The sequence below is a fragment of the Mobula birostris genome, chromosome 18 (assembly GCF_030028105.1).
Source record: "Mobula birostris isolate sMobBir1 chromosome 18, sMobBir1.hap1, whole genome shotgun sequence".
Taxonomy (NCBI): domain Eukaryota; kingdom Metazoa; phylum Chordata; class Chondrichthyes; order Myliobatiformes; family Myliobatidae; genus Mobula; species Mobula birostris.
In genome coordinates, this window is record NC_092387.1 from 59,107,448 (window position 1) to 59,124,616 (window position 17,169).

Sequence of the window (17,169 nt, forward strand, 5' to 3'; positions counted from 1 at the left end):
TTAATGTTAAGATATGACCCTGTCAGGTCAAATGGCTGTGGGGCTGGAGATGGTGGGGTTTTCCTTCAGTCATTTGTGGATCGTGTGCAATCAGACCGACCTCCAGTTGCTCATTAGAACATGAGAATTCTGCTTTCGATGTGTCATTGATTTGACGTTAACCCCATCATGAAGCATTTTGTGATGCATTAAATATGAACCTGATGTGGTCTCCTGCTGCTGTAGTCCACCCACTTCAAGGTTGGACGTGTTGTGTGTTCTGAGGTGCTTTCCTGCACACGTCTGTTGTAACGTGTGGTTGTTTGAGTTGCTGTCACTTTCCTGTCAGTTCGAACCGGTCTGGCCATTCTCCTCTGACCTCTCTCATTAACAAAGCATTTTTGCCTACAAAACTGCCGCTCATCGGATGTTTTTTGTTTTTCGTGCCATTCTCTGTAAGCTGAAGAGACTGTTGTGCGTGAAATCCCAGGAGATCGGCCATTTTTGAGATACTCAAACCACCCCATCTGGCACGACAATTAAAATGTCACTTGAATCACATTTCTTACCCATTCCAATGTTTGATCTGAACAACAGCTAAACATCTTAACCATGTTTGCATGATTTATTTTATTGTTTGGTTGATATTTGCATTAACGAGTAGGTGCAGTTGCAGTAATGTAAGAAATACTGTAGGAGTGAACATCTCCAATGGCTTGTCCAGGTCCGAAGGTTAATTTACAGGTTGAGTCTGTGGTAAAGAAGGCAAATGCAGTGTTTGTATTTATTTCAAGTGGAATGGGAATATAAAAGCAAAGAGATAATGCTGAGCCTTTATAAAACATTAGTCAGGCCACATGGAATATTATCAACAGTTTTAGGCCCCATATCTCAAAGGATGTGTTGTCATTGTCCAGAGTCCAGAGGAGGTTCATGAGGATGACTCTGGGAATGAAGGGGTTAACATATGAGGGGCATTTGGCAGCTTTGGGCCTGTACTCACTGGGATTTAGAAGAGTGCATGGGGACCTCATTGAAACCTACTGAATGTTGAAAGGACTAGATAGGGTGGATGTGGAGAGGATGTTTCCTATGGTGAGGGTACCCAGAACTAAAGGGCACAGCCTCAAAATTGAGGGCTGACTGTTTAGAACAGAGGTGAGGAGGAATTTTTTTTAAGGCAGAGTAGTACATCTGTGGAATGTTCTGCCACAGACAGCGGTGGAGGCCAGGTCCATGGGTATATTTAAGGTGGAGGTTGATCATTTCCTGATCAGTTAGGGCATCAAAGGATATGGCGAGAAGGTAGGTGTGTGGAGTTGAGTGGGACCTGGGATCAGCCATGATAGAATGATGGAGGAGATCTGATGGGCTGAATGACGTAGTTCTGCTCCTGCTTCTTATGGTCAAACCACATCAATGCCATGACCAAGAAAGCTCACCAACATGTCTACTTCCTCAGGTAGCCAAAGGAATTCAGGATGTCCCTGTCAACTCATTACCAATTTTTATCAACGCACCACAGAAAGTGGTCTGTCTGGATGCATTATGGGTTAGTGTAGCAGCCGCTCTGCTTGGGAACATCAGAAGCTGCAGGGACCTGTGGGCACAGTTCAGCACATCACAGAAACCAGCCTCCCCTCCATGGACTCTACCTACACTTCTCTCTGCCTCAGAAAAGCTGCCAGCATCATCAAAAATCCTACCTACTCCAGACATTCTCTATTCTCGCCTCTCGGAGGGAGGAGAAGATGGCGGCACGACGCAGTGTGTGCGGCCGTTCCAAATGAATATCAATACGTGTTAACTAGGGGGCCGTGCACAATCCAGATTTGATGGAGACAGCCGTGAGAAGAACGGAGGAACACCTGGAGTAACTTCTGAAATTCCTGTTTCGCTGCTACTGCGCGATCGAGACTCTCCGGAGGGGAAGGCCTCAAATCCTTGGCTTTGCCTATTGCCTGTGGCCGGGGTCGGGGTCGAAACACTCGGCAGAGATGGTGCTTGGTGTCGGAGAGCTGGTTGAAGGCTCGGAGTTTTCGAACGGACTCGGACTCGGAGTCGGACTGTGGTCGGATGCTTCCAGGATGCTGCATCGGCAAGTTTGCGGCGCTGGAGGTTCACTGTCAGCGTGAGATGATGGGACTTTCGAGAGACTTTGAGACTTTTACTGTGCCATGGTCTGTTCTTATCAAATTACAGTATTGCTTTGCACTGTTGTAACTATATGTTATAATTATGTGGTTTTTGTTAGATTTTAAGTCAGTTTGTCATGTGTTTCTGTGATATCATTCTGGAAAAACATTGCATCATTTCTTAATGCAGGCATTACTAAATGACAATAAAAGAGGACTGCGTGCCTCATAATCTAATAATCTAATCCCATCAGGCAGAAGATACAGAAGCTTGAAAGCCTGTAAAACCAGGCTGAAGGACAGCTTCAATCCCATTGTTACCAGGCTCTCAAACAAATGTACAATAAGGTGGACTCTTTGCCTCGTAATCTACCTCGTTATGATCTTGCACTTTACATTTAGTTGCAATGCACTTTTTTGGTAGGTTTTGCACTTTATTCTACATTGTTATTGTTTTCCCTCGATGCACTGTCATGAATTAAACGTCGACTCATTGTTTCCACGGATGCTGCCCGACCTGCTGAGTTCCTCCAGCGTGTTGTGAGTGTTGCTTTGATCCCAGCATCTGCAGATTATTTTGTGTTCATGAATTAATAGGTCTGAGCAGTATGCAAGATAAGCTTTTCACCCTAGCTTGGTACATCAAAACATACAGTGAAATGTGTTATTTGTGTTAACAACCAACATCCAAGTACACGCAGGGGGCAGAACTCCAGAATTGCCACGCACACACTAGTGCCAGCATAGCATGTCCACGATGTTCAGCAGAATAACACAGGGAACAACGACAACCTCGTGGGCGCCGTGGTAACGTAAAGGTTAGTGTGGCGCTATGGCAGCTCAGGGTGTTCTGGAGTTCGGAGTTCAGAGTTCAACTCCAACAATATTCTGCAAGTAGTCTCTGTGTGTCCTTCCCGTGGAATACGTGGGTTTCTTCCGGGTGCTCTGGTTTCCTCGCACAGTCCAAAGACATACCGGGTAGGTTAATTGGTCATTGTAAATTGTACTGTGATTAGGTTAGGGTTAATCAGGGCTCTGGGGTTCCTGAGATGGTGTGGCTTGAAGGGGCAGAAGGGCCTACCCCTCATTAAATAAATTACCCACCCACCCCCTCGCACATTTTTGATTCACAGCAAGCAGACAGCGGAGTAAGTCGCCGTTTTTCGGGAGAAAATTCAGATTTTTTTTAACTACTTGGGATAAAAGAGGCACGACTGCGCAGGTGCATGACCTCAGAGTGGAAGGCTTAAAAAGAACACAGCCATATCCAGCGGGCAGCAGAGTGATGGGGCTTTGGCTCAACAGACTTAGGCGGAAATGGGAAGAAGCTTTCTGCGACTGTTGAGTCTCATAGTAAAGGGGTAAATTTCAGGTTTGTTTATTTAGTAATAACAGTAGCGTTAGAGGTATGCATCTAGGATTAGTGTTGTGCTTGGAGTGCCGGATGTGGGGACCTTGGGAGACTCCCAGCCTCCCCAAGGATTACATCTGCACTTGGTGCTTTGAGATGAGGCTCCTTAAGGACTGTGTTAGGGATCTGGAGCTGCAACTTGATGACCTTCAGCTAATTAGGGAAAGTGAGGAGGTGATTGATAATACCTATAGAGAGATAATGGATAGCACCTCTGTGACAGTCCCCCTCAGAAATCGATATATCGTTTTAGATACTGTTGGAGAGGTTGACCTGACAGAGGAGGACCACAGCGAACAGGACTCTGGCACTCTGCCCAGTGCTGTGATCAAGGGAGCAAGGAGAAATGCAGTAGTTATAGGGGAATCCATAGTGAGGGGAACAGACAAGGATACCCGGGTGGTGTGTTGCCTCCCTGGTGCCAGGGTACGGGATGTCTCAGATCGGGTCCAGAGTATTCTGAGGAGAGAGGGTGAACAGCCAGAAGTCTTGGTACATGTTGGTACCAATGACATAGACAGAAAAAGAGAGGAGGTCCTGAAGGAAGATTACTGGGAGCTAGGAAGAAAATTGAAAAGCCGGACCTCCAGTGTAATAATCTCAGGATTACTGCCTGAGCCACGCGCTAATGAAGGTAAGAATAGCAGAATTAAGCAGATGAGTGTGTGGTTAAGTAACTGGTGCAGGGGACAGGGCTTCAAATTCTTGGATCATTAGGATTTATTTTGGGGGAGGTATGACTTATACAAAAACAATGGGTTACACCTGAACCCAAAGGGTACTAGTATCCTGGCGGGATTGTTTAATATAGCTGTTAGGGAGGGTTTAAACTAAGTTGGCAGGGGGAAGGAAACCAGGGTGTTAGGGTTGAGGAAGATAGAAATAAGTCAAAGATACTGTGCAGTGAAGATCGCAAGAAGGACAGGCCAGTGAATATACAGGATAATTTGCTGTGTGATAGAAATATAGCAAAATCGGTAACAGATACTGATCTAAATGTACCGTACTTAAATGCACGCAGCATTAGAGATAAAGTGGATGACCTTGTTGTACAGCTACAGGTTGAAAGATATGACATTGTGGCCATCACCGAGTCATGGCTAAATGATGGATGTGATTGGGAGCTGAATGTCCAAGGATACACAGTGTATAGGAAAGATAGGAAGGTAGGTATAGGGGGTGGCGTGGCCCTGATGGTAAGCAACAATATCAAATCACTAGAAAGGGGACATATGATCAGACGAGGTAGAATCCTTTATGGGTCAAGTTAAGAAATGACAAGGGTAAAAAGACACTAATAGCAGTTATATACAGGCCTCCAAACAGCAGCTGGGATGTAGACTACAAGTTACAGCTGGAAGTAGAAAAAGCGTGTCAAAAGGAAAATGTGAAGATAATTATGGGGGATTTTAATATGAAGGTAATGGATCTCAGGAGAGGGAGTTTGTAGAATGCCTACAATATGGCTTTTTGGAGCAGCTTGTCCAGAAGCCCACCAGGGGATCGGCTGTTTTGAATTGGGTGCTGTGTAATGAACCTGAGGCGATAAGGGAGCTGGAGGTAATGGAACCCCTTGGGAGTAGTGATCATAATATGATTGAGTTCAGTTCAAATTTGAAAAGGAGAAGCTGGTATCAGGTGTATCGATATTTCAGTGGAACGAAGGAAATTACAGTGGTATGAGAGAGGAACTGACCCAAGTCGATTGGAAAAGTAAGCTAGATGGAGGAACGGTAGAGCAGAATTGGATGAAATTCCGACAAGAAATAAGGAAGGTGCAGGAAAAGTATATTCCAAGAAAAAAGAAAATCATGAATGGAAAAATGGCACAAATGTGGCTAACGAGAGAGGTTAAGGCTAAAATAAAAACAAGAGAGAGGGCGTACAAGGAAGCAAAAATTAGTGGGGAAACTGAGAACTGGACGACTTTTGAAAACTTACAGAAGGAAACTAAGAAAGTCATTAGGAAAGAAAAGATGAATTATGAAAGATAGTTGGCAATTAACATAAAAAGGATACTAAGTTTTTTAAAAATATATGAAGAGTAAAAGTGTGTCACGGGTAGATATAGGACTGATTGAAAATGATGCTGGAAAAATTATAATGGGTAACAAAGAGATGGCAGATGGACTAAATGAGTATTTTGCATCAGTCTTCACAGTAGAAGACACGAGCAACATACCTGATAGCCAGCGGTCTCAGGGACTTGAATTAGGTACAGGTGTCTGCTGCTTTTCGAACGTTCGCTTTACAAAACCTCGCTGTTACGAAAGACCTATATTAGTTACCTGTTTTCGCTAACAGAAGGTGTTTTCACTGTTACGAAAAAAGGCAGCGCGCGCCCGGAGCAGCCAAGCTCCTCCCCTGGAACTGCATTCTAGCCGGTATTGCTTAAACACGTGCCTGTGAGCATCTGTGCTTTATGTCAATTTATTTTGAGCAGCCGTTAGCAAAATGAGTTCTAAGGTATCGGAAAAGCCTAAGAGAGCTCGTAAGGGTGTTACACTTCACGTAAAACTAGACATAATTAAGCGTTTCAATCGTGGTGAACGAAGTAAGGACAAAGTGAGTTTGGCTTGTGGAAGTTGACAAAGATGATGTTGAAGAGGTTTTGGCATCCCATGACCAAGAACTGATAGATGAAGAGCTGCTGCAATTGGAAGAGGAAAGGATAACAGTTGAAACTGAATGCAGTAGCAAACGGACCGAAAGTGAAGTCGTCCAGGAACTGAACGTGAAGCAACTGCATGAGATTTTCACTGCAATGATTGCAGAAAAGTATGACTTCAATGTTGAAAGGGTATGTCGGTTTAGGGCATATTTGCAGGATGGTTTGAGTGCTTACAAAGAACTGTATGATAGAAAAATGCGCGAGGCTAAGCAGTCAAGCATGCTGTCGTTTTTCAAGCCTTCCACATCAGCCACAGCAGATGTCGAACCTCGACCTTCGACCTTGAGGCAGGCAGGCATAGAAAAAGATGACCTGCCTGCCCTAATGGAAACAGACGACGATGAGATGACACCCCAGTGGTCTCCAACCTCCGATACATTGCTGCAAAGAATGCAGCAGTGCAGCGGTAGCCGGGACGCACACAGCACATCTTTAAGAAAAAAGCCGAAATAAACAAGCTAATTAATTAGGTGCCACCCGGCACATAAATGTCGGCCCAGATCAGAGGCGATTGCCAATTGCTTGCTCGCCGATGGCTACCGCTGCACCACTGCATTCTTTGCGGATGGGTATCGGTCAGCAGCCTGGAGGTTAGGGACCATTGCACCACCCCAACCTCCGACGACTCAGCCTAACACACCATCATCAGTGTGCTCGGCGCTGTCTTCCCGATTCCGGTAAGTGATACTACACTGTACATACATTATTTCTGCTTTATATAGGCTGTGTATTTTTATGCGTTATTTGGTATGCTTTGGCAGCTTCATAGCTTAAAGGTTACTGGACAGGGTGTTTCTGCCGAGTGCGTGAGATTTTCGCTATAGTGGGCAGTGCAGCAATGATTGTAGAAAAGTATTTCTACTTTATATAGGCTGTGTATTTATCATATCATTCTTGCTTTTACTATATGTTACTGTTATTTTAGGTTTTTTGTGTTATTTGGCATGATTTTGTAGGTTATTTTTTGGGTCTGCAAATTCTCACAAATTTTTCCCATATAAATAAATGGTAATTGCTTCTTCACTTTATGACATTCTGGCTTACGAACCATTTCATAGGAATGCTCTACCTTCGGATGGCGGGGGAAACCTGTACAGTCAAGATTACTCGAGAGAAAGTGCTTGGGAAGCTAGATGGACTAAGAATAGATAAGTCTCCCGGACCAGATAAGGTGCACCCATGGGTTCTGAAAGAGGTGGCTTTGGAGATTGTGGAGGCATTGGAAATGACCTTCCAGGAATCAATAGACTCTGGCATGGTTCCGGAGGACTGGAAGGTGGCAAATGTAGTTCCGCTGTTTAAGAAAGGAGGGAGGCAGCAAAAAGAAAATTTCAGACCTATTAGTCTGACATCGGTAGTTGGAAAGTTATTGGAGCGGATCCTCAAGTACAAAGTTATGAAATACCTCGAGGTGCATGACAAGGTAGGCCCAAGCCAGCATGGTTTCATGAGGGGAAGATCCTGCCTCAGCAACCTATTGGAATTTTGAGGTAACCTCGAATAAGATTGATAAAGGGAGAGGCTGTGGATGTTGTGTATTTGGATTTTCAAAAGGCCTTCGATAAGGTGCCGCATAAGAGGCTGCTTAATAAGATGAGAGCCCATGGAATTATAGGAAAGATATTGGAATGGGTGGAGCATTGGTTGATAGGCAGAAAGCAAAGGGTGGGAATAAAGGGATCCTATTCTGATTGGTTGCCGGTTACTAGTGGTGTTCCGCAGGGGTCAGTGTTGGGGCCGCTTCTTTTTACAATGTATATCGATGATTTAGATTATGGATTAAATGGTTTTGTGGCTACATTTGCGGATGGCACCAAGATAGGTGGAGGAGCAGGAAGTGATGAAGAAACGGAAAGGTTGCAGAGAGACTTGGTCAGTTTAGGAGAGTGGGCAAAGAAATGGCAGATGAGATACAATGTTGAGAGATGTACGGTTGTACATTTTGGAAGAAGAAATAATGGGGCAGATTATTATTTAAATGGGGAGAAAATTCAAAAATCGGAAGTGCAAAGGGACTTGGGGGTCCTCGTGCAGGATACCCTAAAGGTTAACCACCATGTTGGATTGGCAGTAAGGAAAGCAAATGTTGTGTTGGCATTCATTTCAAGAGGAATAGTGTATAAGAGTAAGGAGGTGTTGATGAGGCTCTGTGGGGCACTGGTGAGACCTCATTTGGAATACTGTGTACAGTTTTGGGCCCCCTATCTTAGAAGGGATGTTCTGATGTTGGAGAGAGTTCAGAGAAGATTTACGAGAATGATTCCTGGAATGCAGGGGCTAACATATGAGGAGTGTTTGTTGGCTCTTGGACTGCGTTCATTAGAGTATAGAAGAATGAGAAAGGATCTCATAGAATCATTTCGAATGTTGAAAGGGTTGAGCAGAGTAGATGTGGAAAGGCTGTTTCCCTTGGTGGGTGAATCCAGGACAAGAGGCCATAGTCTTAGAATTAGAGGGTACCCATTTAAAACAGACATGAGGAGAAATTTTTTTAGCCAGAGGGTCGTGGATTTATGGAATTCGTTGCCACATACAGCTGTGGAGGCCTGATCATTGAGGATGTTTAAGGAGGAGATTGACAGGTATCTAATTAGTCAGGGTATCAAGGGATACGAGGAACAAGCCGAAAATTGGAACTAGATGGGAGAATAGTTTAGCTCATGGTGGAGTGGCGGAGCAGACTCGATGGGCCGAATAGCCTACTTCTGCTCCTTTGTCTTGTGATACGGACCGCCCTCCAACCTTATCAAGGTATGTATGTCACCATATAGAACCCTGAGATTCATTTCCTTGTGAGCATACTCATTAGAATAATAATCTTCTTGTGGGCATTTTCTATAAATACAGTCTCCCCTCCTAGGACAGCCTTTCCGGCATCAACTGGCTTAATTACCACAATATCCTTCTATATTCTATATACACAATCACCCCTCATAGGATCATAACCGTAGCAGAATCAATGAAAATCTGCCCAACTAGGGAGTTCAACCAGAGTGCAGGAGACAACAAATTGTGCAAATACAAAAAGAAGAAATAATAATAAATCAATAAGCAATAAATATCGACAACATGAGATGAAGAGTCCCTGAAAGTGAGTCCATTGGTTGTGGGAACATTTCAATGATGGGGCAAGTGAAGTTATCCCCTCTAGTTCAAGAGCCTGATAGTCAAGGGGTAATAACTGTTCCTACATTGGTGGTGTGAATCCTGAGGCTCCTGTACCACCACCTTGATGGCACAGGCAGGATCAGAGCATGAGCCGGGTGATGGGGGTCCCTGATGATGGGTTCTGCTTTCCTGTGACAGCTTTTCATGTAGTTATGTTCAGTGGTTGGGTGGGCTTTACCCACGATGGACTGGGCCATACCTACTACTTCCTGTTGGACTTTCTGTTCAAGGGCACTGATCTGTCATTGAGAATCTGATCACTTGAACATTTTATACAGGACCTCCCTCCATTTGTGTTCAGCAAGGGGGGATGTGCTCTGTGATCATTGTGGACATGAATCTCCCTCATTGCAGATGGAAGACAGCAGTAGAATATCAGAACGTGAGCCAACTGATAGAGAAATGACTACCCATAATAGACATGTTAATTTCTCTTGCTAGCCTGTTCATTGGTATGATTTGCAATCAACGAATGATGTCCATTCCAAACACAGTCATTCTTGGAAGGACCCTTACCCTCTGCATTTTTTTTTAAAGTGCTGAGGATATTGATCTGCAGATGCACAAGACTTAGGGTTTATTCTGTGTGTAGTAAGGGGTGGTACATTGGTCTTTATTGCAAGAGATTTGACGTGTGATGGTTGTGCTTAAGCAGTTTGGGGTCTGTAGCAAGTCCATATCTGGAGACTGCGCACTGTCCTTAAAGAAGGAAGGATATTGTGGTAATTAAGGCAGTTGATGTGGTAAAGCAAGCTAATCTGACTAGATTAGTTCCTGGGTTGGAGGGGCTGTCCTAGAGGGGCGACTGTAGATAGTTGGCCTGTACGCACTGGGATTTGGGAGAATGATGGGAAGAGAGGGGTTATTGCTATTTGAAGTGTGCAAGGTTCTGGAAGAGTTTGAAAAGGTAGATGCTGGAATGGTGTTTCCTCAGGCTAGGTCGAGAGCTCTGGACATTATCTCAGGATTTTGAGGACTGGCGTGACAACTCTTCATGGAGGCTTCTGGAGCAGTGTGGAATTTCCTGCAACCTAGAACTATGGACCTTCGGCCAGTAGTTGGGTAATCAATTGGTTTTATTATTGTTGCATTCACTGAGACACAGTGGGAAAAGTTGTACGGGGAAAAGGCAATAACAATGCAGAGTGAAGTGTTTACAGTTACAGAGAAAATGCAGTACAGGTAGACAAAAATTAAAGATTAGTTTTACTTATCATGTACATCGAAACATTGGAACCTACAGTGAAATGGGGTGTTTGTGTCAACGACCAACACAGTCTGAGGATGTGCTGGGAGACGACCTGCAAGTCTGGCGCCAACATAACATGCCTACAACTTACTAACCCTGGCCTGTATATCTTTGGAATGTGGGAGGAAAGCAGAGCTCCCGGAGGAAGCTCATCCGTACATGGGGGAAACATACAAACTCAGAGAGGGTGGCGGGGATTGAAACCCAATCTTCCAGTCACTGGCGCTGTAAAGCATTCTGCTAACCATGAAGCAATAGGACCATAACAAGGCACTTGTGAGGTTAGGAGTCCAACCTGTTGTACTAGCAGACCGTAATTGTCTTATAACAGTGGGGTAGAAACTGTCAAAGAGCTGATGGAAGGGAAGAAAAGGAAGATCAACTGGGATGGTGGAAGGGACTTTGATTCCATTTACTGAGGCAGCTGGAAGCATAGACAGAGTCCTTGGAGGGGAGGCTGGTTTTCATTAGATTGAGAGGCATTTGAGCATTGAAGGTAATAGGGGACCAGGCAGGAAAATTGCCATGATGGGGCAGATGACTTACTCCTCCTTGCCTCCATGTCTTCCAACAGGTGAACAACCGCGAGGTGGTGGCCATTAAGTGCGTGAGTAAGAAAAGCCTGAACAAAGCTTCAGTGGAAAACCTGCTGACAGAGATCGAGATCCTGAAGACGGTCAAGCACCCTCACATCGTCCAGCTGAAGGACTTCCAAGTGGGTTTGAGCTAAAGAATGATTTATCAAAGCAAATCTGCAGTGGGTAATTAATTTCAGCTGGCAACATTGGGCATCCTCTTTTATATCTACACTCCATCTTGTCTTCTGCTACTTTGCTTTGGGTACTTCGGAGATCTACCTTGGTTTTTTTAATTCATATTTTTTTCTCACAAATATATCTACATGTATGTACACATGAGGAGCCAATCGTTTTAGAAGTAGGGTTATCAGTTTCCAGACTTTTTAAAAATTTATTGAGATACAGCGCAGAATAGACCCTTCCAACCCTTTGAGACACACCACCCGGCAGTGCCCAATTTAGCCTTGCCTAATCACGGGATAATTTACAATGACCAATTAACCTACCAACCAGTATGTCTTTGAGAGGAAACCGGAGTACCCGGAGGAAACCCACGCAGTCGTGGGGAGAACATACAAACGCCTTACAGGCAGCTGGAATTGAACGTGGGATGCCTGTACTGTAAAGCATTGTGCTAACCAACATGATACTGTGCTACTCCATCTTTCTGTGCCTCTTATCATTCTACGTACCTCTATGAAGTCTTGCCTCATCCTCCTTCACTCTAAAGAGAAAACCTCTGTCAAGTGGCTGTCTACTGTGTGATCTTTTAATAGTGAATCAGGTTTATTATTATTAACATATTTCTTGGAATTTTTTGTTTGTGGTGGCAGTGTAGTTCAATATGTAAAATAATTACTAAAGTTATAATAAGTAAATAGTTCTTAAAATGAATAATGAGACATGGTTCATGGAATATAAAATATACTTCAAATTACAATAAGAAATAATATTTAGAAGTTAAATTAGTAGTTCAAAAAGATTGCAGAAATAGTGAGGTATTGTTCATAGGTTCATTCTGATCCTGTTTCTGTCTTGACAGTGGGACGGTGAGAATATTTACCTCATCATGGAGTACTGCGCGGGAGGCGACCTCTCCCACTTCATCCGCAGCCGCCGGGCCCTTCCAGAGCGTGTGGCACGCCGCTTCCTGCAACAGCTCGGTAAGAGGGCGGGAATGGCACTGGAACACCTGGGGGGGGGGGGGGTTCTCCCTGACCATGGGAATGTTCCAAAGAAAGTCCCGGACAGTGATGATGTCAGCTGTCAGCCAGTGCGGAGACGAGCCCTGCCCCTGCGACCTGGTCCCATCGTCCAAGCCAATCTTGGGTGCAGTGTTAGGGAAATGCAGCACAGATCAGACGCAACTCTCCCTAGGAGAAGTAAAATAAAATCGTCTGGCAGCATTTTGTAGAACTTAGAGTAGCACAGCACAGTACAGGCCTTTCAGCCCGCAGTGTTGTGCTAACCTACTGTAAGATCAATCTAACCCTTCCCTCTTACATAGCCTCCAGTTTTCTTCAATCTATACACCTATCTATGAGTCTCTTAAAAGTCCCTAATTCATCTGCCTCTACAACCTTTCCTCCACTGTTCCACTCACCCACCACTCTCTGTGTGGGGAGGGGGGTAACTACCTCTGACATCCTCCCCTATACTTCTCCTTCAGTTACTTTAAGATTATGCCCTCTTATATTAGCCATTTTCACCCTCCTGTCATCTTATATGTATGTGACAGAGGGCTCTGTCACTAGCGTCGGGCAGAACTCCAATAATTTCACAACCTGGAATTGAAATGCACTTACCTTTTTACATCCAAATAACAATCTTACCATTTAGTGCCATAGTTTGCTGGACTGTGTTGAGGGTGCATAGAAAGCTGTTTCCATACACACATTCATGTCTTACATTCTATAATCATTTGCCATAACCACTATGCCAGTAACACACACAAACACATACAGAAAATTACAGTTAAGTTTATTAAGTGTGATACTTTGACGCTTGTTTTATGTTTGTTGTTTGTCAAGGGTTCCATTCGTCTGTTTGTCTGTTTGTTTGTGGTTTGACAGTTCCAAGTATGCGTCGGCAAAACCGAGGCATTGCTTCCGGGCCGGTATTGTTTGTGCTAGAGAGAAACTGCACGTGCGCAGTGTGTAGAAGGGACATGCCGTGGACAATAGGCAAGGTGAGGGGGGTAGGAATGGTTAAAGTGTTTGAAATAAGTAAATATATTTTGCCTTTTCCTCAATGTACATATTTTCTTTTACATTTTGGGAGTTTGCGAAAAATTGGGAGCACCTGCACCTGCTATTGTGGCAGAGCAAAATTCTTTTTCCAAGAGACATAGAGCCCATACAATGTCTCAACATCACAACGTCTCTACCATGTCTTATTTCATCCACCTTCACTGCAAAGGGAAAAGGTCCTAGGTTGCTTGTCCTTTCCTCAGAAAACGTGTTCTCTAATCCAGGTACCATTCTGGTAAATCTCCTCCGCACCCTCTCTGAAGCTTTCACATCCTTCTTATAATGAGACAACCATAACTGAACACAATATTAGAAGTGTGGTCTAACCAGGGTCTTGTAGAGCTGCAGCATTACCTTGCAGCTTTTGAACTCAGTCCTCTAACCAACATGCCATGTGCCTTCATAACCTCCCTGTGAATTTCCATCCACCAGCCACTCTCCGTGGTTTTTTTTTAAAAGAAACCTTTCCCATATACTTTCATCCAATCACCTGAAAATTAAAAAAATTAAAGGCATCTGTTAGTCTTGCGAGACCATGGATCTGCACCTGGAAAGTCTTCACTCTCCAGGGCGCAGGCCTGGGCAAGGTTGAATGGAAGACCAGCAGTTGCCCATGCTGCAAGTCTCCCCTCTCCATGACACCGATGTTGTCCAAGGGAAGGGCACTAGGGCCGATACAGCTTGGCACCAGTGTCATCGCAGTGTTCATGAGTTTATGGATGATTCAGAACTCTGATGGCAAAGGAAAAGAAGCTGCTCCTAAGATGTTGAGTCTGGGTCTTCAAGCTTCTGTACCTCCTCCTTCATGAGGAGAGGGCTTGTCTCAGAGGGTGAGGGTTCTTAATGCTGGATGCCGCCACCTTGACGCGCAGTCTTGTGACGACGTCCTCAATGGTGGAGAGGCTCGTGCTGCTGTCTGCAACCTTCTGCAGCCTCTCGCATTCCTCCATGTTGGAGCCTCCGTACCAGGCGGTGATGCAACCAATCAGAACGCTCAGATGTTCCCGCCATTGCAGACATTTACACCACACGCTGCACCCGTAAAGCCAACAGTATTGTGAAGGACCCCATGCACCCCTCATACAAACTCTTCTCCCTCCTGACATCTGGCAAAAGGTACCAAAGCATTCAGGCTGTCATGACCAGATTATGCAACAGTTTCTTCCCCCAAGCCATCAGACTTCTCAATACCCAGAGTCTAGACTGACATCTACATCATTTATTATTATATTGTAATTCGTCCTCTACTGCGCCTATTGTCTTGTTTATTATTTATTGTACTGCCCTGCACGGTTTTGTGCACTTCATGTAGTCCTGTGCAGGTCTGTAGTCTAGTGCAGTTTTTATGTTGTTTTACGTACTCTAGTGTAGCCTTGTGCTGTCTCACATAGTCTAGTGTAGTTTTGTGTTGTTTCGTGTAGCACCATGGTCCTGGAGGAACGTTGTTTTGTTTTTACAGTGTACTGTACCAGCAGTTTATGGTCAAAATGACAATAAAAAGTGACACGACTTGACTCAATGTTTTCTGAGGATTCTGGTGACATGCCATATCTCCTCAACTATGATGGTTTTACAATTACTGTGAAGACAGCTATTGATATTTCAACCTGAAACATCAAAAGTGGCTTTTCCCATACCAGATGCTGCTCGACCTGCCGAGTTCCTCAAGCAGGTTGTATGTTTTTCTATTTTCTGGCAGTTTTTGATTTTTCTCCCGCCTGGTGTCCTGTCCAGTGCTTGTCATTTAACAGAAGTCATTGAGACTGACCACCTGTCCTTATCTGGGTAGGCGAAATTGGATCAGCAGCCAAACATGAACAGCCAGAATTCAGGTTGTAATTTGATGATTGTTAAATGTGTTGGGCTGTAAGTCATAGTTATAAAGCGAAACAGTACAGAAGCAGGCCTTTTGGCCCAACTCATTCATGCTGAACATGTTGCCTAACAGAACTAGTCCACTTGGCCTGCGTTTAGCTCATATCCCTCTATACTTCTCACATCAGAAGTCAAGAGAGTGAGCAATTTCAAGTCCCTGAGTATCCGCATCTCTGAGATTCTCTCCTGGGCCTAACGTATTGATGCAGTTACAAAAAGGTGTGACTAGTGGCTATATTTCAATAGAAGTTTGAGAAGATTTGGTATGTCACCAAAGACACTGACAAATTTCTGCAGATGTACGGTGGAGAGAATTGTAACTGTCTGAGTCACTGCCTGGTATGGGGCAGGGGTTGGGACACTGCACAGGATCAAAATAAGCTGCAGGAAGTTGTGAACTCAGTCAGCTCCATCACGGGCACTAGCCTCTGTAATATCCAGGACATCTTCAAGGAATGATGCCTCAAGAAGGTGACATTCATCATTAAGGGTCCCCATCACCTGGGACATGCCTTGTTCTCATTGTTTCCCATCAGAAGGGAGGTACAGAAGCCTGAAGGCACACACTCAGTGACTCCGGAACAGCTTCTTCCCTCTGACATATGATTCCTGAATAGACATTGAACCCATGAACACTATCTCACTACTCTTTTTTATTTTTTACTTTTGTACTAGTTTAATATATTTAATTTAACTATCTAATATATACTTACTGCAATTCATGTTTTTTCTCTATTTATTGCATTGTACTGCTGCAGCAAAGACAAATTTCATGACGTATGCTGCTGATATTAATCTGGATTCTGATCCATATACCTGTCCAAATGCCTTTTAACTCTAATGGTACCCACCTTCACCACTTCCTCTGGTGGTTCATTGCACTTACCCAAACCTGGTGTGGAAAAGCTGCCCGTCAGGTCTCTTTTCAATCATAAACATGAGGTTCTACAGATCACAAACAAGATGCAACACACAAAATGCTGGAGGAACTCAGCAGGTCAGGCAGCTTCTATGGAGGGGAATAAACAGTCGACGTTTCGGCTGGGACACTTTCGGGACTGGAAAGGAAGGGAGAAGAAACTATCTCTTAAATCTTTTCTCTTTCACTTTAAACCTATGACCTCTAGTTTTGGACTTCCCTACCCTGGGGAGTTTTGGCTATTTTGGTTATTTTTATGTTTATTATTAAATTTGATATTTAATTTAATTTTAACCACATTAAATTTTGCTACTCATCTTATATTTGCCGCTCATGACTTTATCAAAATTACTCCTCAGCCTCCAGTGCTCCAGCCAAAAAAAGTTCCGGCATATCCTCAACGCAGACTTCTAATTCCCAGAAACATCCTTGTAACTCTTCATTGCACTTTCTCCAGTGTAAAGACGTTCTTGCTGTAGAAGGGTGACCAGAACTGTGCGTAGTACTCCAAATGTGGTTTTATCAATGTCTTCTACAGCTGTAGTGTGACCTCCTGACTCCTGTAGTGGTCATTGTGAGCAAGCACGCCAACTGCGCGGTCAGTCTGTGTCACTGCATTGAAAGGACTGTGTACCTCCGCTCCTATATCCCTCCGTTCTATGACACTCCCCAGGGCCCTTCCATTTACCAGACTGGAAAAAGTTACGGTGTAAGTCAATACAAAAACAGGAAGTGTGGGAAGAGCTCTGCAGGTCAGGTGACATCTGTGGCAATGAATTTTCAATTTTAAGTTCAGTTTTCAGCATCGGAAGTTTTACCACAAATATTTTCTTTCCTGCAGTGGAGTTCTTTACGTAAGCGAACTGCGTACTCACACCAAGGCGCCGGAAGAACTTGACTGGTCAGGCAGCATCTGTGGAGGGAAATGGCTAGTC

The 17,169-nt window shown here is 44.2% G+C and overlaps 1 protein-coding gene across 4 annotated transcripts in view; it reads left to right on the top strand.

The window, feature by feature from the left end:
- The window catches only part of ulk3 (unc-51 like kinase 3), a 73,847-nt gene that overhangs the window by 6,016 nt on the left and 50,662 nt on the right, over positions 1-17,169 (top strand). For 3 of the 4 annotated variants that reach the window (XR_011889654.1, XM_072282768.1, XM_072282767.1), the window contains exons 2-3: positions 11,188-11,328; positions 12,234-12,354. Coding sequence is in view for 3 of the 4 variants with exons in the window: in XM_072282768.1 (XP_072138869.1) it covers positions 11,188-11,328; positions 12,234-12,354 (262 nt within the window). In the remaining variant the exon portion in view is untranslated. Of the gene's footprint in view, positions 1-10,298; positions 10,427-11,187; positions 11,329-12,233; positions 12,355-17,169 lie in introns of all 4 variants that reach the window. The other variant, XM_072282769.1, reaches the window with a different exon arrangement.